This window comes from Aspergillus tanneri (assembly GCF_003426965.1).
Source record: "Aspergillus tanneri strain NIH1004 chromosome Unknown AapTan_1_pilon_pilon_pilon, whole genome shotgun sequence".
Taxonomy (NCBI): domain Eukaryota; kingdom Fungi; phylum Ascomycota; class Eurotiomycetes; order Eurotiales; family Aspergillaceae; genus Aspergillus; species Aspergillus tanneri.
The window spans coordinates 2,385,311-2,405,845 of record NW_022984628.1 but is presented as its reverse complement, the minus strand read 5'-3'; the positions used below and the strand labels follow the sequence as shown (position 1 = coordinate 2,405,845).

General features: G+C 48.0%; 7 protein-coding genes across 7 annotated transcripts; 4 read left to right on the top strand and 3 right to left on the bottom strand.

The window, feature by feature from the left end:
- Nucleotides 1–1,042: 1,042 nt before the first annotated feature.
- Nucleotides 1,043–4,775, bottom strand: ATNIH1004_002800 (DNA-dependent ATPase RAD26; the record flags this gene model as incomplete). The annotated part of the gene is made up of 3 exons (XM_033567485.1): nt 1,043–4,376; nt 4,438–4,511; nt 4,578–4,775. The coding sequence occupies 3 exons, from the start codon at nt 4,773–4,775 to the stop codon at nt 1,043–1,045; spliced, it is 3,606 nt and encodes a 1,201-aa protein (XP_033429480.1).
- Nucleotides 4,776–6,762: 1,987 nt separating this feature from the next.
- YAK1 (putative protein kinase Yak1) lies at nt 6,763–9,847 on the top strand (the record flags this gene model as incomplete). Its single annotated transcript, XM_033567484.1, has 8 exons — nt 6,763–7,306; nt 7,362–7,636; nt 7,697–7,896; nt 7,958–8,117; nt 8,172–8,431; nt 8,490–8,609; nt 8,673–9,031; nt 9,084–9,847. The coding sequence occupies 8 exons, from the start codon at nt 6,763–6,765 to the stop codon at nt 9,845–9,847; spliced, it is 2,682 nt and encodes an 893-aa protein (XP_033429479.1).
- Nucleotides 9,848–11,094: 1,247 nt separating this feature from the next.
- Nucleotides 11,095–13,748, top strand: nip1 (translation initiation factor eIF3 core subunit c; the record flags this gene model as incomplete). Its single annotated transcript, XM_033567483.1, has 2 exons — nt 11,095–11,437; nt 11,494–13,748. The coding sequence occupies 2 exons, from the start codon at nt 11,095–11,097 to the stop codon at nt 13,746–13,748; spliced, it is 2,598 nt and encodes an 865-aa protein (XP_033429478.1).
- A 650-nt stretch (nt 13,749–14,398) lies between these two features.
- On the bottom strand, nt 14,399–15,249 carry ATNIH1004_002797 (ESCRT-II subunit protein SNF8; the record flags this gene model as incomplete). Its single annotated transcript, XM_033567482.1, has 2 exons — nt 14,399–14,711; nt 14,774–15,249. The coding sequence occupies 2 exons, from the start codon at nt 15,247–15,249 to the stop codon at nt 14,399–14,401; spliced, it is 789 nt and encodes a 262-aa protein (XP_033429477.1).
- Nucleotides 15,250–15,538: 289 nt separating this feature from the next.
- RPL7 (60S ribosomal protein uL30) lies at nt 15,539–17,123 on the top strand (the record flags this gene model as incomplete). Its single annotated transcript, XM_033567481.1, has 4 exons — nt 15,539–15,555; nt 16,147–16,258; nt 16,437–16,603; nt 16,664–17,123. The coding sequence occupies 4 exons, from the start codon at nt 15,539–15,541 to the stop codon at nt 17,121–17,123; spliced, it is 756 nt and encodes a 251-aa protein (XP_033429476.1).
- Nucleotides 17,124–17,684: 561 nt separating this feature from the next.
- On the bottom strand, nt 17,685–18,927 carry ATNIH1004_002795 (TDA10 family protein; the record flags this gene model as incomplete). Its single annotated transcript, XM_033567480.1, has 5 exons — nt 17,685–17,848; nt 17,924–18,039; nt 18,109–18,132; nt 18,191–18,693; nt 18,772–18,927. The coding sequence occupies 5 exons, from the start codon at nt 18,925–18,927 to the stop codon at nt 17,685–17,687; spliced, it is 963 nt and encodes a 320-aa protein (XP_033429475.1).
- Nucleotides 18,928–19,530: 603 nt separating this feature from the next.
- URA5 (orotate phosphoribosyltransferase) lies at nt 19,531–20,374 on the top strand (the record flags this gene model as incomplete). Its single annotated transcript, XM_033567479.1, has 3 exons — nt 19,531–19,630; nt 19,693–19,828; nt 19,888–20,374. 3 exons carry the CDS (start codon nt 19,531–19,533, stop codon nt 20,372–20,374), a joined length of 723 nt encoding a protein of 240 aa, XP_033429474.1.
- Between the last annotated feature and the right edge of the window lie 161 nt (nt 20,375–20,535).

Here is a 20,535-nt window from a genome sequence, read left to right as displayed (position 1 = left end):
GGCGAATTTGTCAGGGCAAGATCATCGGTCAGTCGGGGAATGTAGGCGGGGAGGCCTGAGACATTGGTCGCCAGCTCGGAGAATGTGGCATTTCTATGCAAAGGGGACAAAAACGAAAATCAAATCGCAGCAGAGGAAGGTAAAATGAAAGAGCAACAAGGTGTGGACGGTAACAATAGGCCGTATATCGTAGCCAATGTAGTGGAGAGGTACTCTTTCTGAGCATACAGTATGACGCAATGACCAAACATATACCTTTTACAGTGGACATCCAACGGACCGTTGTCAGCATCTCCTAAATGGCCTATATTCAAGACCATACTTTCGGTGATGATGATCTTCAACTGTACCCACTTGAATGTCCCATAATATCCTACATGTACCTTATAATCACCAGGCTTTATACAGGGTAACATACATATTGCCTCCAATGTTGTAGAGCTGGTATATCTATTCTTTATATTAATTTAAAGGATCAATCGACATCAGGAGACAATGTTACTCCCAGGCGAAGAAATAAATTAAAAAAAAAAAAAAAAAAATACTGACATCATGATCGTCAGTTCCATCCACAACTTCAGTCTGCTACATCACTCCAAGGAAACATCTATGTTCGCACATACAGCGTAAACTAGTAATAAAAGGATGGTATAAGCTCCACATGGACCATAAACATTTATGGGTTCCGTAAAGTGTAGAGTAGCAGTAAGTAGATAGTTTCCTCCTGGATTTCGTTGGTCCTGTAGTAAACCCTCAGGCTGTACAAGTATTCTAGAAACCAACATATGCCATGCTCAACCATGCAATGCGGCCAACCAGATCTTTATGACTGGCACTATTTTTCAATCCAGGTCCCAACCCACTCATGGCTATAGGTAGTAGGTAGGTGCCTCTTCCTGAACCTCAGTGGAGGAACTGGTTTGGACGAACCAGCATCCACAATTTGCAATCAATAAATCTATCAACCGCATTGAATCACATATCAATCAAGTAATTAATACCTAGTTCCCTTTTGCAATATAAGTGGCATATATAAAGAATCCTATCTTTTCGGGATGTACTCGGGCTTTAAAGACCATTTCCCCCGTCCATTCCGGCCACCCTTTTCTAGCACTGCAATCGTCTTCAGCATTTCCTTGAATTCCGCTGACCGTTGAGGGGTTGTGCAGAGGCGATTAAAATGGTCAATCAGCATCTGTGTGTAAACCGACCCGCCTTGCGACGTAATAAAATCCCGGATCCTCGTTATGAAGTCGATACCGCTGGGGGAGGCCTTGGCCGGAGCAGGACTGTTGCTGCCGCTCCGGGATGAAGACGTACGTGCCGAGAGATTTGCCAGGATACTAGCTGACGATGGACCAGCCGTTGCTCGCCTCGCTGAGCTGCTACTTCCACCAAACGCTGTCTCTTCAGGTTTTCCAGCAAACCCGAACTGACCTGTCCAAGTTGGTGTCCCAATAGGCACAGACCGTGCTACTTCTGCCGCTCGACGTAACTCCTCGGCAGCCTCGGCGGCGACTTTCTTGGCTTCAGCCTCGATAATTTTAGGATCTGCTCGGATAACGCGTCTGCCGTTCACAATTTGGTCATGCTCCAGGGCAGAATGAACTCCAGAACGGGCAAAGATGCCTTCCATGATACGTGATTCTGATGCAGTCGACGATCCCTGATCGTGTTCAGCCGGCTTTTCAGGATCGCCTTGAAACTTCTCGACTGATGCGACACCTGGCACACTACTGACATCTTGATCCTTTTCTCGTTGACCTTGGAAGGCACCGTCTCTGCCACTAGTTGTATCTGCTTTCCGAGCAGGGCTATCGCCACTATCATCGTATGTAACGTCAGCATCTTTGAATATTTTACTTGTCTCAGTCGGGCCTTGGTCATCATCTCCAAGGGAGAAAAGATCGTGTAAGTCGCTCAGTTGAAAAGTCTGACGTTGTTTGGGGTCCTTCAAGATTTTGTTGGTAAGGAACTGCTTGAATATCTGGCGGTGATAGATCTTTTCTTCGATCGTTCCAGCGGTCATTAGTCGGTATACAGTAACCTCTCGCTTCTGTCCGAGCCTCCATGCTCGTTCACGGGCCTGAATATCGGTTGACGGGTTCCAATCGGGGTCATAGATGATAACACGATCTGCGCCAGTGAGGTTCACACCAAGTCCTCCAACCTTTGTAGTAAGAAGGAACACATGCAGATTAGGATCGTTGTTGAATTCGTCGACCATCGACTGCCGGCGAGCTATAGGTGTAGTGCCGTCCATTCGACGATAATGAAAGCTAGATAGAGAATTCACAAATTTTTCAAGGATGTCTAACATGATGCGATGTTGCGTGAACAAGAGTGTCTTATGGCCCGTATCTCGCCACAATTCTAATAACGACTTAACCACCTGCATTTTCCCAGATTTAGCAGCGTTGCCATAGTTCGTCTGATGGGAATGTAATTTGTGGCCCTGTAAGTCCGGATGATTGCAAATCTTCCGCAGAATATCCACTCCGTACAAAACCTGCCTCCGTCCTCTTAGGATGGACTGCATTTCTTCCGAGCCAAGGAATGCTTTATATGCTTGCCGCTGTAATTTCGTGAGCTTGCAAAACAGCACTTGTTCACTCTTTTTAGGAAGATCTGCGGCCACATCTATTTTGAATCGCTGCAAAAGATACGGGCTCATAGCATCTTTGAGTGTTTCTGCACATTTGGTGGCCGTCTGGACTTGCAAATTAGAAGCATTAGCATATCCACCCTGCCGAATCGGGAATTCAAATTGATTTCGGAAGTTCACCAACGTCCCAAGGCGCATGGGAAAGACGAAATCGAACAAAGACCATAGCTCGGTGAGGTTATTTTGCATAGGAGTGCCAGAGAGGATGATACGGTGTGGCGTTCGCAACTCTTTGCAATGAATAGTGATAGAAGTGTTCGGATTACGAATTTTGTGGCCCTCATCGAGGATAGCACACCCCCATTCCACCGGTATCAAAAGAGGAGCATAGGTCTGCAGACCAGAGTAAGTGGTCACCAACACGTGCCCTTCCTCTATGACACGTTTAACCACCCTCCTACCAGCTTTTAGACTACTGGGGTTGCTGCGAGTATCTCGTATCTGAGTCAAAAGTGCGTCTTCTCTGCTGGCTTCATTCCGGATATTCACCATGCCACTGCCAGACGTGTGCAAAATGGACACACGAAATGGTGGCCACCAACGGTGGAATTCATTGACCCATTGTTTCATGACTGTGGCGGGGCACACGACAATAGCCGGCTTCGTTAACTTTTTGCTATACTGAAGCCCAGCCAGGAAAGCAATAACTTGTATAGTCTTCCCAAGTCCCATTTCATCGCCAATTATCCCTCCTACCTGCTGCTGTTGCAATTCCCACAGCCATTGCACACCAGTTTTCTGATAATCAAAAAGAAGAGGATGGATATCACCAGGCAAACGATATGAATTATCGTAGGCCAAATCTGGTACAGTTGGATGGGCCATGAACCACTCCTCCTGCTCATCAAGGTCATGGTGGTTAATACTATCCTCGACTGAATCAGTGTCATGCTCTGGATCTTTCACTCGCGCCTCTAAAATACGTCTCCGAGCAGCACTTCTACGATCAACCCAATTCTGGAGCCTGGACTGGTATATTGATTCATTTCCATCGTCTAGCCCACTGAAGTCTTCCATATCATCTGGCTTCTTTACTTTCCTTTGGGCTGTGGAAAGTGCCGGTCTCTCTTCGGGAAGAAACTCTTCTTCGTCTTCCGACAAAGATTCGTGGTTTTCAGATACCATATAGCTTCCCGAACCGTCATCGGAAGGCACATCTTTTGACGGACTCCCGGGTATCTCGTCTAAATCGACTGGCTGCACACTTTTTACACGATCTTCCGGCTCTAGTTTTCGTTTCTTCGTGGGGTGCTCGAGCGTCTCAGCAACGTCGACCCGGCTAGCTTCATCGAACCCAAACCCTGGACGCACGAGGTTGCGATGAGATACTGTTGAACGCTGCTTAACTTGTTCAAGCACTTCCTTTTCATCACGCTCGCTCTCAACATCTATCAGCGTGTCATGAAGGCTATAAAAGGGCCCCTCCGTGGGACCAGAGCCGATGGTTGAGAATGGTGTGATTTTTCCAGTTCGAATGAGGTAATCTCTCCGTGATTCGTTTGGCAATCTTCCAGTGCCGGTTTCTTGCGCATCACGCTGCTTTTCTTGCTGTCTTTCATCCATACGCATCTGTATCTCTCTCAAGTCGTTTGCCAATTCAGTGTTACGGATTTCTAACTGCCCTAGATCATTCTGTAGGCGAACACGCACAGCTGTCCCAACTGGTTGTGACAAACGTTGATGTAGTCTCAGAATTTGCGCTTCGACCTTCCTAATAAGGGAAATGTAAGTATCGCCTAAAGCGACAGGGGGAAAAAATACCAAGGCCATACTCTTTCTCACGGTTAGTCCGCTCTAGTCGCTTTTTGTCGCGTTCATCAGCCTGCTCCATAAGCAGTTTGTCGGCCTAAAGAGTTAGTCGACGATACGCAAACACTTGTACCAAGACAAGAAGTAGACATAGTAGATATACCTGACGAGAAATATCCCTCTCGAGGTCATCCTGATCACGGACATCGGCTTGAAGTTCGCGTAGGCGACTGGTTTCGTCTGCGCTCACTAGAGGATCTGAGTCCGTTGTATTTGACATCTCCGTCTTCACTGGGTCAGACGGCTGAAGCATCCCATCCTCAGTTGAGATATCTTCATCCCCCTTCTCATTGTCGGCCATGTTTGGGATTAAAATAGACGATCGTCGATAATATTCTAGAGGGGTATTGATGCTCAAGAAATAAGAAACTCAAATATTCACAGGCTGCAGAAATGCTCCAAAAAGAAGAAAGAAGAAAAAAGAGAAAAAGAAAAAAAAAAAGGCGCGTGCACAGCTACAGGAAATATGAAAGGCAGCTCAAAGAACAATCATTGCCACAGCAATGAATAGCGTGATTAATAAAACTATTAGGCTATCTTGAAGATAGCGTAAAGGCTGAAATATGACTGGACCAAAAATATAGTAAAAAGAGAGGGAAAGAAGAAAGAAGTGGTCAGCGATATGAAATGGGTATAGTACTCAGTCCTATTTGCAGCCAATCTTCACTGTGATGTAAGAGGAAGATCGGCTGGTTGGAGATGATGGACTATAAAAGACCTTCACTGAAGACTGTCGTGCCAGGCACTAGGCATAACTACGGCAGAATAGATCCCACAACTGCAGCCTTTTCTCACCGCCCTGAGGTTGCCGGTCCTGGTGAGTCAGCATGTCTATTTTGCCATCCACGTCACCTCGTTTGGCAACAGGCTAGATTGGGTACTAATCAACCTGACTTTTGTAATGGATATTGACTCATGCTGGAGACATGGAGATAACAAGATGTTCTGGGACTAGGTATGTCTTAGATTCCTCGAGATACCAGCTCGTTGTCTTTGATTGACCTGAGGGTTTTATTAGAAGCACTCTCTATGTATTTAACTAGTTAGTTACCTGCCTGCTATTACTAAGTCATTCTATGATCCTGCAAACGGTAAGGATCGAAGAAATGGTAGGTAGCCAGATGGTCCTATTCACAGTACACAATTATACTTAAGAATATCTGGCAAATTACTGGTGACCAACAGAAAAATTTAATCGAATACTCGTTTGTAAGGGAGGGCTTGGCTCCACTGCAAGGCTGATTGTCTTAAGTGGCAGGTATTAACACATTGGATTTACTCCGTACATCTCGTACCTACTCCGACGTAGCTTTTTCGTATGCATGTAAAATTAGATCCTGTAGGCGATGGAAACAATACGGAGTTACTAGTAACTAGTTATTTAGTATATTAATGCCAGGATTTGTTTCCTTTTCTTTTTGTTGCCTTTTGGAAAGGATTGATTTCCTACATTGCCAGTCGATTCATTTCGACGCCTGGTCTCTTGAGCAACAACCAGAAGCATCCATAGGTATCATCATCATTACGGCGTCGAACAGTTTCCAAAGTCGTGAGATCAGCTGGTTTTGGTTCTCGTTCTGGTTTTACGTCCACTTCACTAGTTCACGACCTGTCCTTACCCGGTGTGCGCCCCCAAAAGCCACCCCGACAAGTCTCAGGCCCATCTCCTCAGGAGCCTCGACACTCAGGCATCTCCACCTCCACCAACTTCACCTTCTTCCCTCTCTTCCTTCCCCTCCTCTTCCCTCCGCACTAGTCTCTCGCTCAGTTTCCTTCCAACACTCTCTTGGGTGTTGTTATCACATTCTTCCCACAGTCTTTATTTCTGACTGGGGACTTCTGCCCGGATTTCCGGCGCCTCCCCGGGTGTCCAGCAGTTGGTGCTCGTCCTCCCTCCTCCCCCAACCTCCTTGGCGTGCCGATAGGTACTGGTCTGTTGCGTCGCAGCCCGTCCATTGTGAATTGCGACCGCCGCCCGCCCCCGTTCTGCCCTCACCCTTGGACCAACGTCCACACTCTCTCCTTTTGGGAAACAGTCGTCCGGATATGAGGTGCTACACAAACTGGGATTAACATCAATTCCTCCTGTACACTTCACAGATCTCGATTGCACCAGGAGTTGCTCGTCTTCCGCGTCGTTTCCGCCTGATTGCGTCTGCCGTCCCCGCTGCTATCTCCCCGGTCGCAGTGCATGTGCGCTGTCGACAGCGACAGACGATCACTCTATTTCCCGGTTCGGGCGCCCTCATATCGTTCGAGATTCATCGTGTTACAGGCTAGAAAAGAAGATGGACTCTCAGTGGCAGCCTTACCAGGATCCCTTGATGGGCCGTCCCGCGCAGTTCAATAGTGGACAACAGCTTGCCTCTAAATACGGTGGTCAGCCTCAACAGCCTCAGCAGGCTCCTATTGGCTATACCTACGAGACTTTCCAAACACCCACTATTGCAGCCAACCCACCTAGCATCAATACCAGCTCGAAAACAGTTTCCATGGCATCATCTCCGACCGCGACACCACGTAGCCGGGATTATGTTACCGATACTGATACCACCATGGAGGACGCGGACCCGTACAACCGAGCAAAATACTCTGCGAGACAAAGTTATCACCATAGTCGGCCCTCTTCCCAGTACTTTCCCCAGGAGGAGTCCTCTGCTGCTCGCAGATACTCTCCGATGAACGTGCTGTCGCCGACCATGTCATATAATGCGAGCCCAGGAAAGCCCCCTAACTCCTACGCCCTCCCTCCAGGTACGAATCAGACTCGACGATCACCAACTAGAGCGCCGAATTACTCTTCGCCTCCCCAGCCATACCAGTCGCCTCCTTGTAAGCTCTTACCTTTTGGGACTTCCTGGTTCCATTATCACTAACACCTGTGTAGCGACTGGATCGCGGCCCCCTCGGCTTCCCCTTTTGCATCCCACAGATTTGAGTCTCGAACAATACTACCCGCCGTCAGCAGGATCTCAGCTCAGTGTGGCTCTGGGCCAAGATGGAAGATCCCCCCGTCCTACCTCAGTATCGGGCGGCAGCCAACAACCAGGTCGAGGGCCGATACCCAAATTTCAAAAGATTAAATCGGTCCAAGAACTACAACCACGCGTCAATGTGCAGCCTCCCTACAGACGCGCTAATCCGGAAGGCGGCTTTATTAGCGTAAGTCTCACGACTCCCACGCCCTCTTCGTGGAGGTAGCCTTCTCTAATACCTGCGCAGCCTCTGCAAGCTCTAACGATGCACCTTCCCTCCACCTATCGGATATGTAACCCAGGCTTCAACTATGAATCGTCGAGGAACCCCAGGCGCGTCCTCACGAAACCTAGCAAGGGCGTCAAGAACGATGGATATGACAATGAAGAGAGCGACTACATATTATACGTGAATGACATTCTCGGGAGCGAGGAAGCGGGTCACAAGTGAGTCCAATATAGATGTTCCAGTCTGGCTTTATGCGTTGGTGTTAACAATGTTCCCCAGAAACCGCTATCTTATCCTTGATGTGCTCGGCCAGGGAACTTTTGGGCAGGTTGTGAAATGTCAGAACTTGAAAACTCAGGAAGTAGTGGCCGTCAAGGTCATTAAAAATAAGACTGCTTACTTCAACCAAAGCATGATGGAGGTCTCGGTTTTAGACCTTGTATGTATTTCCCTGCCGACATCTTCGAATCTGAACTGACCAATTACTATGCAGCTTAACAGCAGATATGACAAGAACGACGACCACCATTTACTTCGGTTAAAGGACACATTTATTCACCGGCAGCATCTCTGTTTGGTATTCGAACTGCTCAGTGTCAATCTTTATGAACTGATTAAACAAAATCAGTTCCGAGGTTTAAGCACAACTCTGGTGCGTGTTTTTGCTCAACAACTCATAAACGCGTTGAGCCTTCTAAACAAAGCACATCTGATTCACTGCGATTTGAAACCGGAAAATATACTACTAAAAAAGTCAGTTCTCGCTTCATCTTGGAACATATTACCCCAACTAACCTTGATCCTCTTGCAGTTTGGAGAGTCCAATTATCAAAGTCATTGACTTCGGATCTGCTTGTGATGAACGACAAACAGTCTACACATATATACAATCGAGGTTCTACCGCTCACCCGAGGTCCTTCTCGGCTTACCGTGAGTGTTTCAATTTGTTTAATTATTGCACAAGCCTTTTACTAATACAACGTTGCAACGTAGGTATTCCTCCGCAATTGATATGTGGTCGTTAGGATGCATAGTTGTTGAGCTCTTCCTTGGTCTGCCTTTGTTTCCAGGGTCGTCGGAATACAACCAAGTGTGTCGGATTGTAGATATGCTTGGCTTGCCTCCATCGTGGATGCTAGAAATGGGCAAGCAGTCCGGCGAATTTTTCGAGAAGACTCAGGACGAGTTTGGAAGAAAATCATATCGTCTAAAAAGTTTGGAGCAGTATTCTCGAGAGCACAACACGAAAGAGCAGCCAAGCAAGAAATACTTCCAAGCGACTACATTGGAGGACATCATCCGAAGCTACCCAATGCCCAGGAAGAACATGAAGCAGGCAGAGGTAGAGAGAGGTACGTGTGTGCCGATAAATAAAACTAAATGTTTGCTAATACTGTTGCGAAGAAATAAACAATCGAGTGGCTTTTATCGATTTCGTCCGTGGTCTGTTGACAATCAACCCTCTTGAGCGGTGGTCGCCGCAACAGGCCAAGTTACATCCTTTCATTACGCAACAAAAGTTTACAGGCCCTTTTGTGCCTCCAATGAATCTTAAATACTCATCGCTCAACAAACCTGTTGCTCCCGGGATCCAACAACAACAGCAGGCGGAGGCAACAAGTAAGCAGAGAGCGGCACAGGCAGCACATGCCCAGTCTGCAGTGCAGAATGCATATTCTATGCAAATGAATCAGTTCCACACGCCAACTCATGCCCAGCCTCCCCCCATGTACAATGGGATGTTTACAGGGCACCAGCAAGGTGCCCCTCCTCCGTATCCCACTCAGCCTCCCGGGTATGGCCACCAAATGAATATTATTCCTGGCCAAATGCCTCAAGCCCAATATGCTCCATCTCAGAGTCTTTATGCGCAAGCGACAACAAGGGCTGGTCGCCAACGCGCTTCTACTATGGACGCTCAGGGTGGGGGGATACCGCCTACGATTCAGCGAGTCGCGAGCCATCTGGACCCCAACGCTCCTATTCGGTTGCAACCGAGTCCGGCATATTACCCTCCTCCACCGGAGGGATACGTCGACGCCAACTCTGCTAATCAGCGTCGTCGAGGTAGCCGAGCAGGCGGCACACGGAACCGAGACTTCATTCGGACCCTTGAGGATGGTGTGTTAGGGGGTGATAGCTATGTTGCCTCAACTCAGTGGCATTGAGTGCACAGATGCTGAAGGTTACTTGCAACAAAATCGTATTATAGCCAGCGCACTTTTCGAGCAAAAGTTCTCCAAGCGGGTTTATCTTAGGATATAAACTCCAGGATGCTCATTGAATGTCGTCCATTTTGCATGGAGATTGAGCCTTGCTTGACATCTCAAACAGAATTCCATGATATCAGCTCTTGCCTCCGTGGCTATCACCAACATCTATAAACTTTTCAATTTATGAATTGGCGATGGCACGGGTACCTGTCGACATGCATTCGTCCAAAGACGAACGGACTGTGGTATCCGGGTGGCATTAAATTCCATTAGAATAAAGTGCAAGGCTGAGCCAATATCCTGCCACAGCACCAAGTGCGTGAAACTCGCTAGCAGCGACTCTCCTCTACTGCGGCACCTCGATACTACTGCCCCCTTCCTGTTCCTATAGTCGAGCTTTCGAAGTCATCAGTGATGCTCATTCTAGCTTTGAACCTTCCTCGTCATCCTCCTCAGATTGGTGTATCTGTCTCTTCTCTGTTTTCGGCATAGCTAGGAGTACTTGGAAAGATCGCTATTCTTTTCCCCCTCCCATTTCATATTTGTTATTGATGCATTGTGTTGAATGCCACTTTTCTTTTCCGTCTCTTTTTCTGACTCTTCTCCATCATATTTTTTTTTTTTTTTATTTTCCTCTTCTCTTCTTTATTTTTCTTCTTCTCTCACCTCTTAACGCGGTACTGGCAGTGCCACTTTGTGACCTTTTTTTTACACGATTTTATCTCCCTTTCTAGCCTCTTATAAAAGGAGCATTGCTGTAGTTTGGATACTTCAGGAAATGTCGAGACATGATGGATGGAATTCTATACTTTGCCTCGGGTTACCTTTACCTTATAGCATATCACAAATGACATTTTCATGTAGACCTTGTTGGTTCGGATATTTTCTACAATTAGATCTCCACAGTCAATCTAGGCGGAGAGACTTGAAGATTATTCTTTGACCCCGTATCGCGCCTAAGGCATAAATTACCGTATGTGGTTAGGCGCCATCTCGCTTAAAATTCGTGTGTGACTCGCCCAGTCCTGCGGCTCCCGAACCTCACAACTGAATTTCTTCCCCAAGCGCAGAGCAATCGGACAGGTTTCAGGGAATCGCCTAGTCCATCTTCTATCGACTGTGCGTCACTTCCGCATCTCAGGGGACGCCAACGCTTGGATCTTGCGACATCTTTTCAACCCGATCACCGACAACCGACCAAAATGTCGCGTTTCTTCCACGGTGGCAGTAGCGACAGCGATAGCAGCTCCTCTGACGAGGAGGAGGTGTACAATGATCGCGAGGAGGAGGAGCTGCAGTCATCGGAAGAGGAGTCCAGTGAAGAGGAGGAAACCTCGGAGGAGGAGGTGTCCGAGGACGAGGGTGAAGGTGAAACCGGTGCCAGTCGTTTCTTGAGGACAGTGTCGGAGAGTGAGGAGAGTGAGGATGAAGAGAAAGTGACTGTTGTCAAGAGTGCCAAGGACAAAAGACTGGAGGAGCTGGAGAGCACAATCAAACTCATTGAGAATGCCGAAAAAATCAATGATTGGGCTGTCATCTCGGCCGGTGCGTTGGACCAGATAAGCCAATATTACTGTGTTTGTGCTGATATGAGATTTCAGAGTTCGACAAGCTGAACCGTCAGATCGTCAAGGTTGCCCAGTCTGGACCGACTCCCAAAATTTACATCAAGACCGTTGCAGACCTCGAAGATCTCGTAAACGAGACTATCGCCAAGCAGAAGTCCTCGAACAAGAAGATGAATGCAAGCAATGCCAAGGGATTCAATGCCGTCAAGCAACGTATCAAGAAGAACAACAAGGAATACGCCACCCAAGTCGAGAAATACCGGCAAAATAAGGATGGCTTCATGGAGAGTAAGGAGGAAGTGGCCAAGTCTGTTGTTGCGGCTCCCCGTCCGATCAAGGTTGATCGTATCGAGGCGCCGGCTGCTGTTTCCACCGCTGATGATGGCTTCGCAACTGTTGGCCGTGGCGGTAAGACCTTGCAGTATACTCCGGAAAGCATTCTCAAGCATCTCCGGGTGATTATCGAATCTCGAGGAAAGAAGAACACAGACCGTATCGAGCAGATCCGGACAATGGAGAAACTTTTGGAAGTCTGCCAGTCTCCGTATCAACGTATTCGCGTCTACCTGACCCTCATCTCTACTCGTTTCGACCTCACTTCTTCATCTGGAGCGAACTACATGGGTATCGATCAGTGGAAATTCGCTGAGCAGGAGTTCGCTAGCCTTCTTAACGTTCTTGAGAATAACCCCGACTATGTTGTTGCTGAAGGGGCTGAGGAATGGGAGGATGATGAGAAGCAGCCTCAGCCTGCGCCAGGCGAGAAGGTCTACATTCCAGGCAGCATTGTCTCATACGTTGAAAGGCTTGATGACGAGCTCACCCGCTCTTTGCAACACATTGACCCTCATACTGCTGAATATATCGAGCGCCTGAGCGATGAGAAGCAGCTTTACACCGCCATTGTCCGCGCCCAGACCTATGTTGAAGGTCTCACCAAGTCCGAAAAGAGTGACCCCCGCCAGGACAGCCTTAACAGGGTGGTCATGAGGAGATTGGAGCACATTTACTTCAAGCCTTCTCAGGTCATTACGATCCTGGAAGAAGGTAGCTGGAAGACCCTACCGTCTGGCCTCGATTCCGCCATCACTCCTCGCGGGAAAACGGGCGATGTGACGACTCTTGTTCAGACACTCTGCAATTACTTGTTCAAGCTCAGCGATGGTATCATTAGGGCGCGTGCAATGCTGTGTCAAATTTATTTCCTTGCCCTGCACGACCTGTACTATCGCTCCCGTGACCTGATGCTCATGTCTCACCTTACTGAGAGCATCGCCAACTTCGATGTCAGCACTCAGATTCTGTTCAACCGGACTCTGGTACAGATTGGTCTCTGCGCCTTCCGAGCTGGCCTTATCTACGAAGCACAGACTACCCTCTCTGAAGTCTGTGGTAGCGGCCGACAAAAAGAACTCCTGGCACAAGGCATCATCCTTCAGCGTTACTCCACGGTATCTCCCGAGCAAGAGCGACTTGAGCGTCAACGCCAACTGCCTTTCCACATGCATATCAACCTGGAGCTCCTCGAGTGCATCTACCTCACTTCTAGCATGTTCCTAGAGGTTCCTCTGATGGCCCAGACTTCATCGTCTCCCGAGATGAAGCGCCGTGTCATTTCGAAGACCTTCCGTCGCATGTTGGACTACAACGAGCGACAGGTCTTCACCGGCCCTGCTGAGAACACTCGTGATGGTGTTATTATGAGTGCCAAATTCCTCGCAGCCGGGGATTGGAGGAAAGCTGCTGAGATGCTTAGTTCCATCAAGATTTGGGACTTGATGCCCCAGCCAGACAAGATCAAGGAAATGCTGTCTCAGCAAATTCAAGAAGAGGGTCTCCGGACCTACCTATTCACCTATGCCCCCTTCTACGACAGCCTGTCTATCCCCACTCTAGCCAGCATGTTCGAGCTTTCTGAGAAAAAGATTGCAGCCATCATCAGCCGTATGATCTCGCACGAAGAACTGGCAGCTGCACTTGACCAGGTCAATGGCGCCATTGTTTTCCGCAAGGGTGTCGAGCTGTCTCGCCTCCAGTCCCAGATTGTAACTCTTGCTGACAAATCTATGAACCTTCTGGAGGCCAACGAAAAGACCCTTGAGCAGCGCACTCAAGGCATGGCCAACGCCTTCCAGCGCGATCAGGGCGCCGGCGCCCGTGGTGGCCGCGGTCCTGGACGCGGAGGACAGGCCCGTGGTGGCCCCAGGCTACCTGGTGGCCAACAAGGACGTCGACCTGGTGGACAGCAATTCGGGGGTGGCGCGTTGGGTGGAGCAATCAAGGCTTAAAAAAAATGTTAATAATGGCATTTATTTCTTTTTATGGTTTAATGCTCCCCTTGGAATTTAACTGCGTACGACCCAATGTGCTTTTTTTTTATCCATTATGGCTTTGGCTTTTTCTTTTACGGGCACTTCCAACTCTTCGCTTTTCATCATGCATACAGTATTTTCACACTTTACAAATGAGTCTTATGTTTGAAATAAATGAGGGAATGAAAGATCGATGCGGGCTTTGCAAAGAAGGAGCACAGAGAAGCAAAAGATGGGGATAGATTGGAATGGAGTCGTAAGGCTATAAGCATAGCTTGAAAAAGTACAAAAGCCAGTTAGACATGACATCAGTTTCAGTCTTCAGGATTAATGTGAGATGGGTTCCTGTTCCCTGTACGTCTGTTGTCTCATTATCCCTATTCTATGCGTAGTCCTTCAAAGTCCGGTCAAAGGCTTTGTTTGTATATAGACCGGAAGTGTCTCTTGCTCACAAGAGCGCTTTTAGTCTAGTCTGTTAGGCAATTAATTGAGCCAATTCCATGACAGGGATCTCTGTGTTTCCCACTTTTTGACAATATTGTTAGTGGGGGCTTGTCTTAGGACATGAGCTGGTGCTCATTCACATGAGGATCTGATATCTCTAGAGAGACACGTTGTGTTATCCCTCACCCACTGTCATCGAGAAGGTTTTGAGGTGACCAGTACTCATCCTCGTCAGCCTGAGCATCCAGCCAAACTAATCCGTCGGCTAGCAGATCGTCAATAACAGTTTGGGCCCTGGCTTTCTCCCACTTCAAATTTAATCTCAACATAGAGACGCTCACGTATCCAAGGACCTGTATAACCTCAAGGACAGTAGCCTGGTCTGTATTGAGCTCTTTTGGGATCGACCGAATATACTGTTTGCTTCCAACCCGGATGATAGAGAAGCCAGAGCCCAGGGGCTCGAGGGATTTCACAGCACGTAGCACATCGTCACTAGCCCTCGTAATCCATTAATTGTGGGCTAATTTCGAATGGTAGGTATTGGAATTGCATACTCAGTGACTTCAAGGCCGCTTCCAATAGCTTTCCCTTTTCCTACTCTTTTGCGGCACTCTTCCACCCCAATTAAACCCCCATTTTCACTGCGTGTATCCCGACAAAGTCCCACCACTCGAACTGCAACCTCGAAGTAAAAGTCGTTCATGTCTCCACCCATGATTTGGGTCCAAACACTGCCGGTCTCTCCTGGCGCTTTTCGTCCATTTTTCCCTTTTATGTTACTTGCAGCGAGGGGATCGACTCCAATTGTATTGCACATGCGCGCAAACTCGGCGCGAAATGTGGGATTCGACTTGATGGTTGAACTATGCTCCAAGGCAAAGGTGTGGAGCAATGACTGGAATACGGACAATTGCGTTTGTAGAGAGGAAAGGTGGGTAGAGCGGAGGTTTGCGCCATGGCTCGCAAAAGACTGAGTTGCCTGAGTTCTGTTTGCGAAGGCCCCGAGGCCAACACCTCGTCGAGAAGACATAATGCGCAAGTTGAAGGGACGATTAAATGAAGGCTCACGTGGTTCCTTCCAGCATGCGGTCATATCCCTTATCATCATCGCAGTCAGCTGATCTTCCGTACCCTAAATAGAGAACTTATCTAAGAGCCAAGGCAAAAGTGGTCCCAGTGCGCTAGCCAAATATGCGTTAGCGCCTGTCTACCGCCCACACAACCGATTTTCTCTTAAAGCAGTTTTTTCTTTCTGATTTCTTCTTCAGTACGACAGCCTTCGCCAACCGCCCAACTCGCGAACTCTACCGACCGTCGCAATGGCCTCGACTGCTACGTATGAACCCCTTTCATGAACCCCTTTCGGCTGATTCGCTATGAGAGCCTGTAAGGTTTGAGGTTATAGTCGTCCTTCTCGCTGGAGATGCTGCGGTTGAAATAGACCGTTGAGCACCAGCTCGATTCTTCCCGACTATGTCTCGTATCACGTTCGCATCTACATACCAATTAGAGGCAAGGAACTGTATGGAGAATAGGTCTGGGGTATTGGGGTTGAAAGCTATAGTAGCCTTCTCCCTAAAAATCATTGTTGTGAGCTAGCGCTTTCGTCTTGTGGTGGGCACATCCTGCTTTTCACAACGATGGAGCGAGCAGCGTCAACACTCATTCCTGAACATACTGTTCGGGGTTTTGTTGGTTGAGGATCTCAGGAGCTTTTCAGTTTATGGAGTCGCAACTGTGAGGCAGAAAATTGTCTCACAGGTGCACGAACCTATGATAGCTCATTACTTCACCGATTAAATATATGTCGTCGAGTGCTTTCTTCTTGCCTTCAGTATGAGAATGTGGCGCTTTAGCTACAATTCTTACACTCGGCGAAATATTGCCTGGTTTAAGTGCCATGGACAGACTATACTGACCTTCACAGCACTGTCCCCACCGCCAACCAGGTGCTGGTCCCCGAGACCCTCCTGAAGAAGCGCAAGAGCCAGGAGCAGACTCGCGCTCTTCAGCGTGAGGAGATCCTGAAGAAGAAGGAGGTTAGTATTATTATTTTATTGTTTTCTTTCTATAAAATGATGACAACACACCACTACGCGACTAGACTAAACAGTCAATGCTGTCGCATTCGTTAACCATCTTTCGGGGCTGATACACAAATTATTCACTCTTCGTCACATGTATATGAAATGTTCTTCTCGCTGACAGAGAAACTAGGCCAACAAGAAGAAGCGTGCCACTATCTTCAAGCGCGCTGAATCCTACGTCAAGGAGTACCGCGATGCTGAGCGTGAGAAGATCCGCCTGGCCCGCGTTGCTCGCCAGGAGGGTAACTTCTACGTTCCCGATGAGCCTAAGCTTGTCTTTGTTGTCCGTATCAAGGGGTATGTTTTTCTTTCCCACTATCTAGTTCTCCTGAGTTCACAATCTGACTCGGCATATAGTATCAACAAGATTGCTCCTCAACCCCGTAAGATCCTGCAGCTGCTCCGTCTGCTCCAAATCAACAATGGTACCTTCATCCGCCTCACCAAGGCTACCCAGGAGATGTTGACTATCATCAACCCCTACATTGCCTACGGCTACCCCAACCTCAAGAGCGTCCGTGAGCTTATCTACAAGCGCGGTTACGGAAAGGTCAACAAGCAGCGTGTTGCCCTTACCGACAACCAGATCATTGAGGAGCATCTCGGCAAATACGGCATCGTCTGTATGGAGGATCTGATCCACGAGATTTACACCGTTGGCCCCAACTTCAAGCAGGCCAATAACTTCCTCTGGCCCTTCAAGCTCTCCAACCCCACTGGCGGTTTCCACACCCGCAAGTTCAAGCACTTCATTGAGGGCGGTGACTACGGTAACCGTGAGGAGAACATCAACAGCCTCATCCGCCAGATGAACTAAGTTTGTTCTTTTCATGGTTGGTGGCTGTTGTCGGGGATTTCTGGGTCTGGGCTGTTTTCTCGGTTAGCGGTAAGATGGTCTGAATTCAGATATGAAATAAAAGCTTAGGCAACCTTCAAATCACTGCTCTGTAGCCTTCCATGTTCCGTTATGTGTGCTAGGTGCAACTGAGGAGTTTCTATCGCGCTATTGAAACTTTGATACCCATATGAGGCATGTTCTATCAAGTAAATTCCACGTTCGTAGCCACTGAGCCTATACCCATGTCCTAGTTGACCATAATACCAATATTGGCACTACGTCTTCTTTTTACCCGACAGCCATTGCCCACGAGTCAAAGTATTCCTACTCGATGAGTGTCGAATGCTATATATATTTTCGGTGCTGGTTATTCTTTTAGTCTTGAGAACTTATAAAATATAAAGGATCAATATAAATGCCCGTAGAGATATTTTGTAGGAAGCAAATACATAAATATATATCCGGTTTTGGTGGCTTTGGATAAATATATACTCCAACATATTTACAATAACATAATAATATAAATAATTCACACGAGCTTTAGATTTCCAAAACTTTCTGAACTCGCCTATTTCTATCGACAATCAAGCGAAGTTGTCTTCCCTGCCAGCTAGAAGATGAGGCGGTTGCGGTGGCTGTGTGAGGAGTCGGTTTAAAGACGCCTTCACGGAGGGTTTCAGTGTAGAGTTCGTAAGAGGGGTAATCTATCAGGTTAGTATCCAATATTTCCTGATTCGGCTTTATCTCGAGAGAAAAGAGACGGAGAAGGAAATACGTACAGCCATCAACGAAATGGGTGACTTGTTCCGGCGTCATCCCGGTACCCTTAGCAGAGAGGAGGGTCCGTTCTTGTTCTTGCCTCCAGTCGTATACGAAATGAAGATCTTGGGCATCACTGTAACATATTTAGCCACCCATTGGAAGATCCTGGCAAACAGTATAGCGTGTATGGGGCAAAACTTACATGTGTATTAAAGCGTCCAGCTGACTGCCCACCATTCAACCATTAGCGGAATCGACCACCACTTAAAGGAGAAGACACGAACTTGGTGAGTAGATCATATGCGCGTAACGCATCATTGACGACTTTAGCGTCCTCGAATGCCACATGGCCCAGTCTTCCATCGTAACTCCCCCGCTCTTTTTGACGGACAGCCTCCTTCCACTTTTCCTGGAGGGTCACATCGTCCCATGCGCGGAACCCAACACACCAGCCTTCGAAGATCACCACTTTGACTTTATTCTGGCCTGGGGAATTTACTACCTCCCACTGTGACTGTCTAACCCGATCGCCTTGGCCTGCGAAAGCGGATTTATCGTACCGAGGTATTGCGGTGGGACGACCGGCGCGGAGAGATTCGAATACCTCCTGTCCTAGGGAGAGGTCATGGGTAGCTGGTTGGCCACGATGCTGTAAAAGAGGATTAGAAGGGAAAGATTGGGCGAGACTGCGCTGCTGGTCATGCGTGAGATACAGATCATCGAGGGAGAGCGTCACGACAGGGAGAGAGTATGGAGGGGAGCGGAGGGTAGATTGCAGTGTGGAAACCTTGAGACGCGATATCGGTTAATTAGACCCGTGACCCTTCTGGGAAAATGCCTTAAAATCTGAATGGATGTGACATACTAGGACGGTCTTTCCTGCTCCTTGGACTCCGTTTAAGCCCAGGAAGAAGGGAGGGGCATTGGCGGGGTCACTCCCATGTCGGACCTGATGGGCTTTCAATCGGTCGAGAAGGAAAGGAATACAGTGTTTGGATTTGTCGTCGATGATTTCGGGCATTATATGCGATCCAAGTATACTGGAATTCTCGTTTCCTTGGGATTGAAATGGTTGGCAGGTCGAGAATCATGGTGTTGATAGTTCGTCGGAGGTTGGTATACTCTGACTGTCGGAGAAACGCCGAGCATCCGGACCAAATCTCGCCCGAGAGGTCTTCTCTACGGACATCCATTGTTTGGTCGTCCTCTTTCTATTGTAGTTCAATACACATACCATAGCCCAAGGAATATCGAATCATTGGGAACCAGAAGATATTATTGTTTGTATCTTAATAGCGGAAATATGGTCGGGGATTGACATAGGAGCCATGGAGTCAGAACCGGTCGGTATCATCAAAAAAAACTCACCCGCACGTCAACCCATAACTATCGCAATATCGCGAGAAAAATCGGGATATCTATATACCCGCGAAGTGACGTACAGAATACTGTAAACATATATGACCTGCAATTTCCCCAAACAGGAATTGGTTGGAGTGGGTTTAGCGGATTGCTTATGTCACCGCGGAGAGGAAATAACTTTAGGACGAATCTATCTTTTTTTTATGTTCCCCGCCAAACAATTATTTCTATCCTCTCTCTGGTATATACTATCGAAACCACAATGGCTTCCACTCTTCCCGCCTACAAAACCGCCTTTCTCGAGTCCTGTCTCTCCGCCAATGTCCTGACATTCGGCACCTTCACCCTCAAATCGGGTCGCCGTACGTTGCTATAATATCAAACTTTCTCGCTTTTGCTGCAACGATAACTGACCAGTACTCAGACTCCCCATACTTTTTTAACGCCGGGTCTTTTCACACCTCCGCTCTTCTTTCCTCCATCTCCACCGCCTATGCCCACACGATCATCTCTTTCCTTGCCGCCAATCCCTCGATTCCCAAACCTGATGTGATCTTTGGGTAAACTCCCGCCCCGCGTTGTTGCGCTGCAGAAGTATCATTGACCGAAATCCTCTCAGTCCCGCATATAAAGGAATTCCTCTTGCTTGTGCAACATTACTTGAACTCCACCGTCTGGACCCCGAGACCTGGGGGTCCGTGTCCTATAGCTACAATCGCAAGGAAGCCAAAGACCACGGGGAGGGTGGAAACATTGTCGGTTCCTCGTTGAAGGGGAAGAATGTACTAGTCATTGACGATGTGATCACTGCGGGTACGGCTATGCGGGAGACGCTAAGCCTCGTGTCCAAGGAAGGTGGAAAGGTTGTGGGATTTGCAGTTGCGCTCGACCGGCTTGAGAAGATGCCCGGACCCAAGGAGAAGGAGGGAATAGATGACGGGGAGCCTCGGATGAGTGCTATGGGACAGATCAGACGTGAATACGGCGTGCCTACGGCAAGCATTGTCACGTTGGATGATTTGATCATGTTGATGAAAGACAAGGGAGACGAAGATGACCTCAAGAAATTGGAGGCATATAGAAAAAGATACCAGGCTAGTGATTAGAAAAAAGGCTTGATTTGACTGACAGGCAAATCAGATAAAGATAATATAATTGATTTTGGCCTCCGAGTTCCTGTGAGGTTTCTTGTGGGGAGTCTCAGGATGTCTAGCTAATGGGATTGATATATCGGAGTACCCATGTGTTGAACTCGGCTTCATAGAAG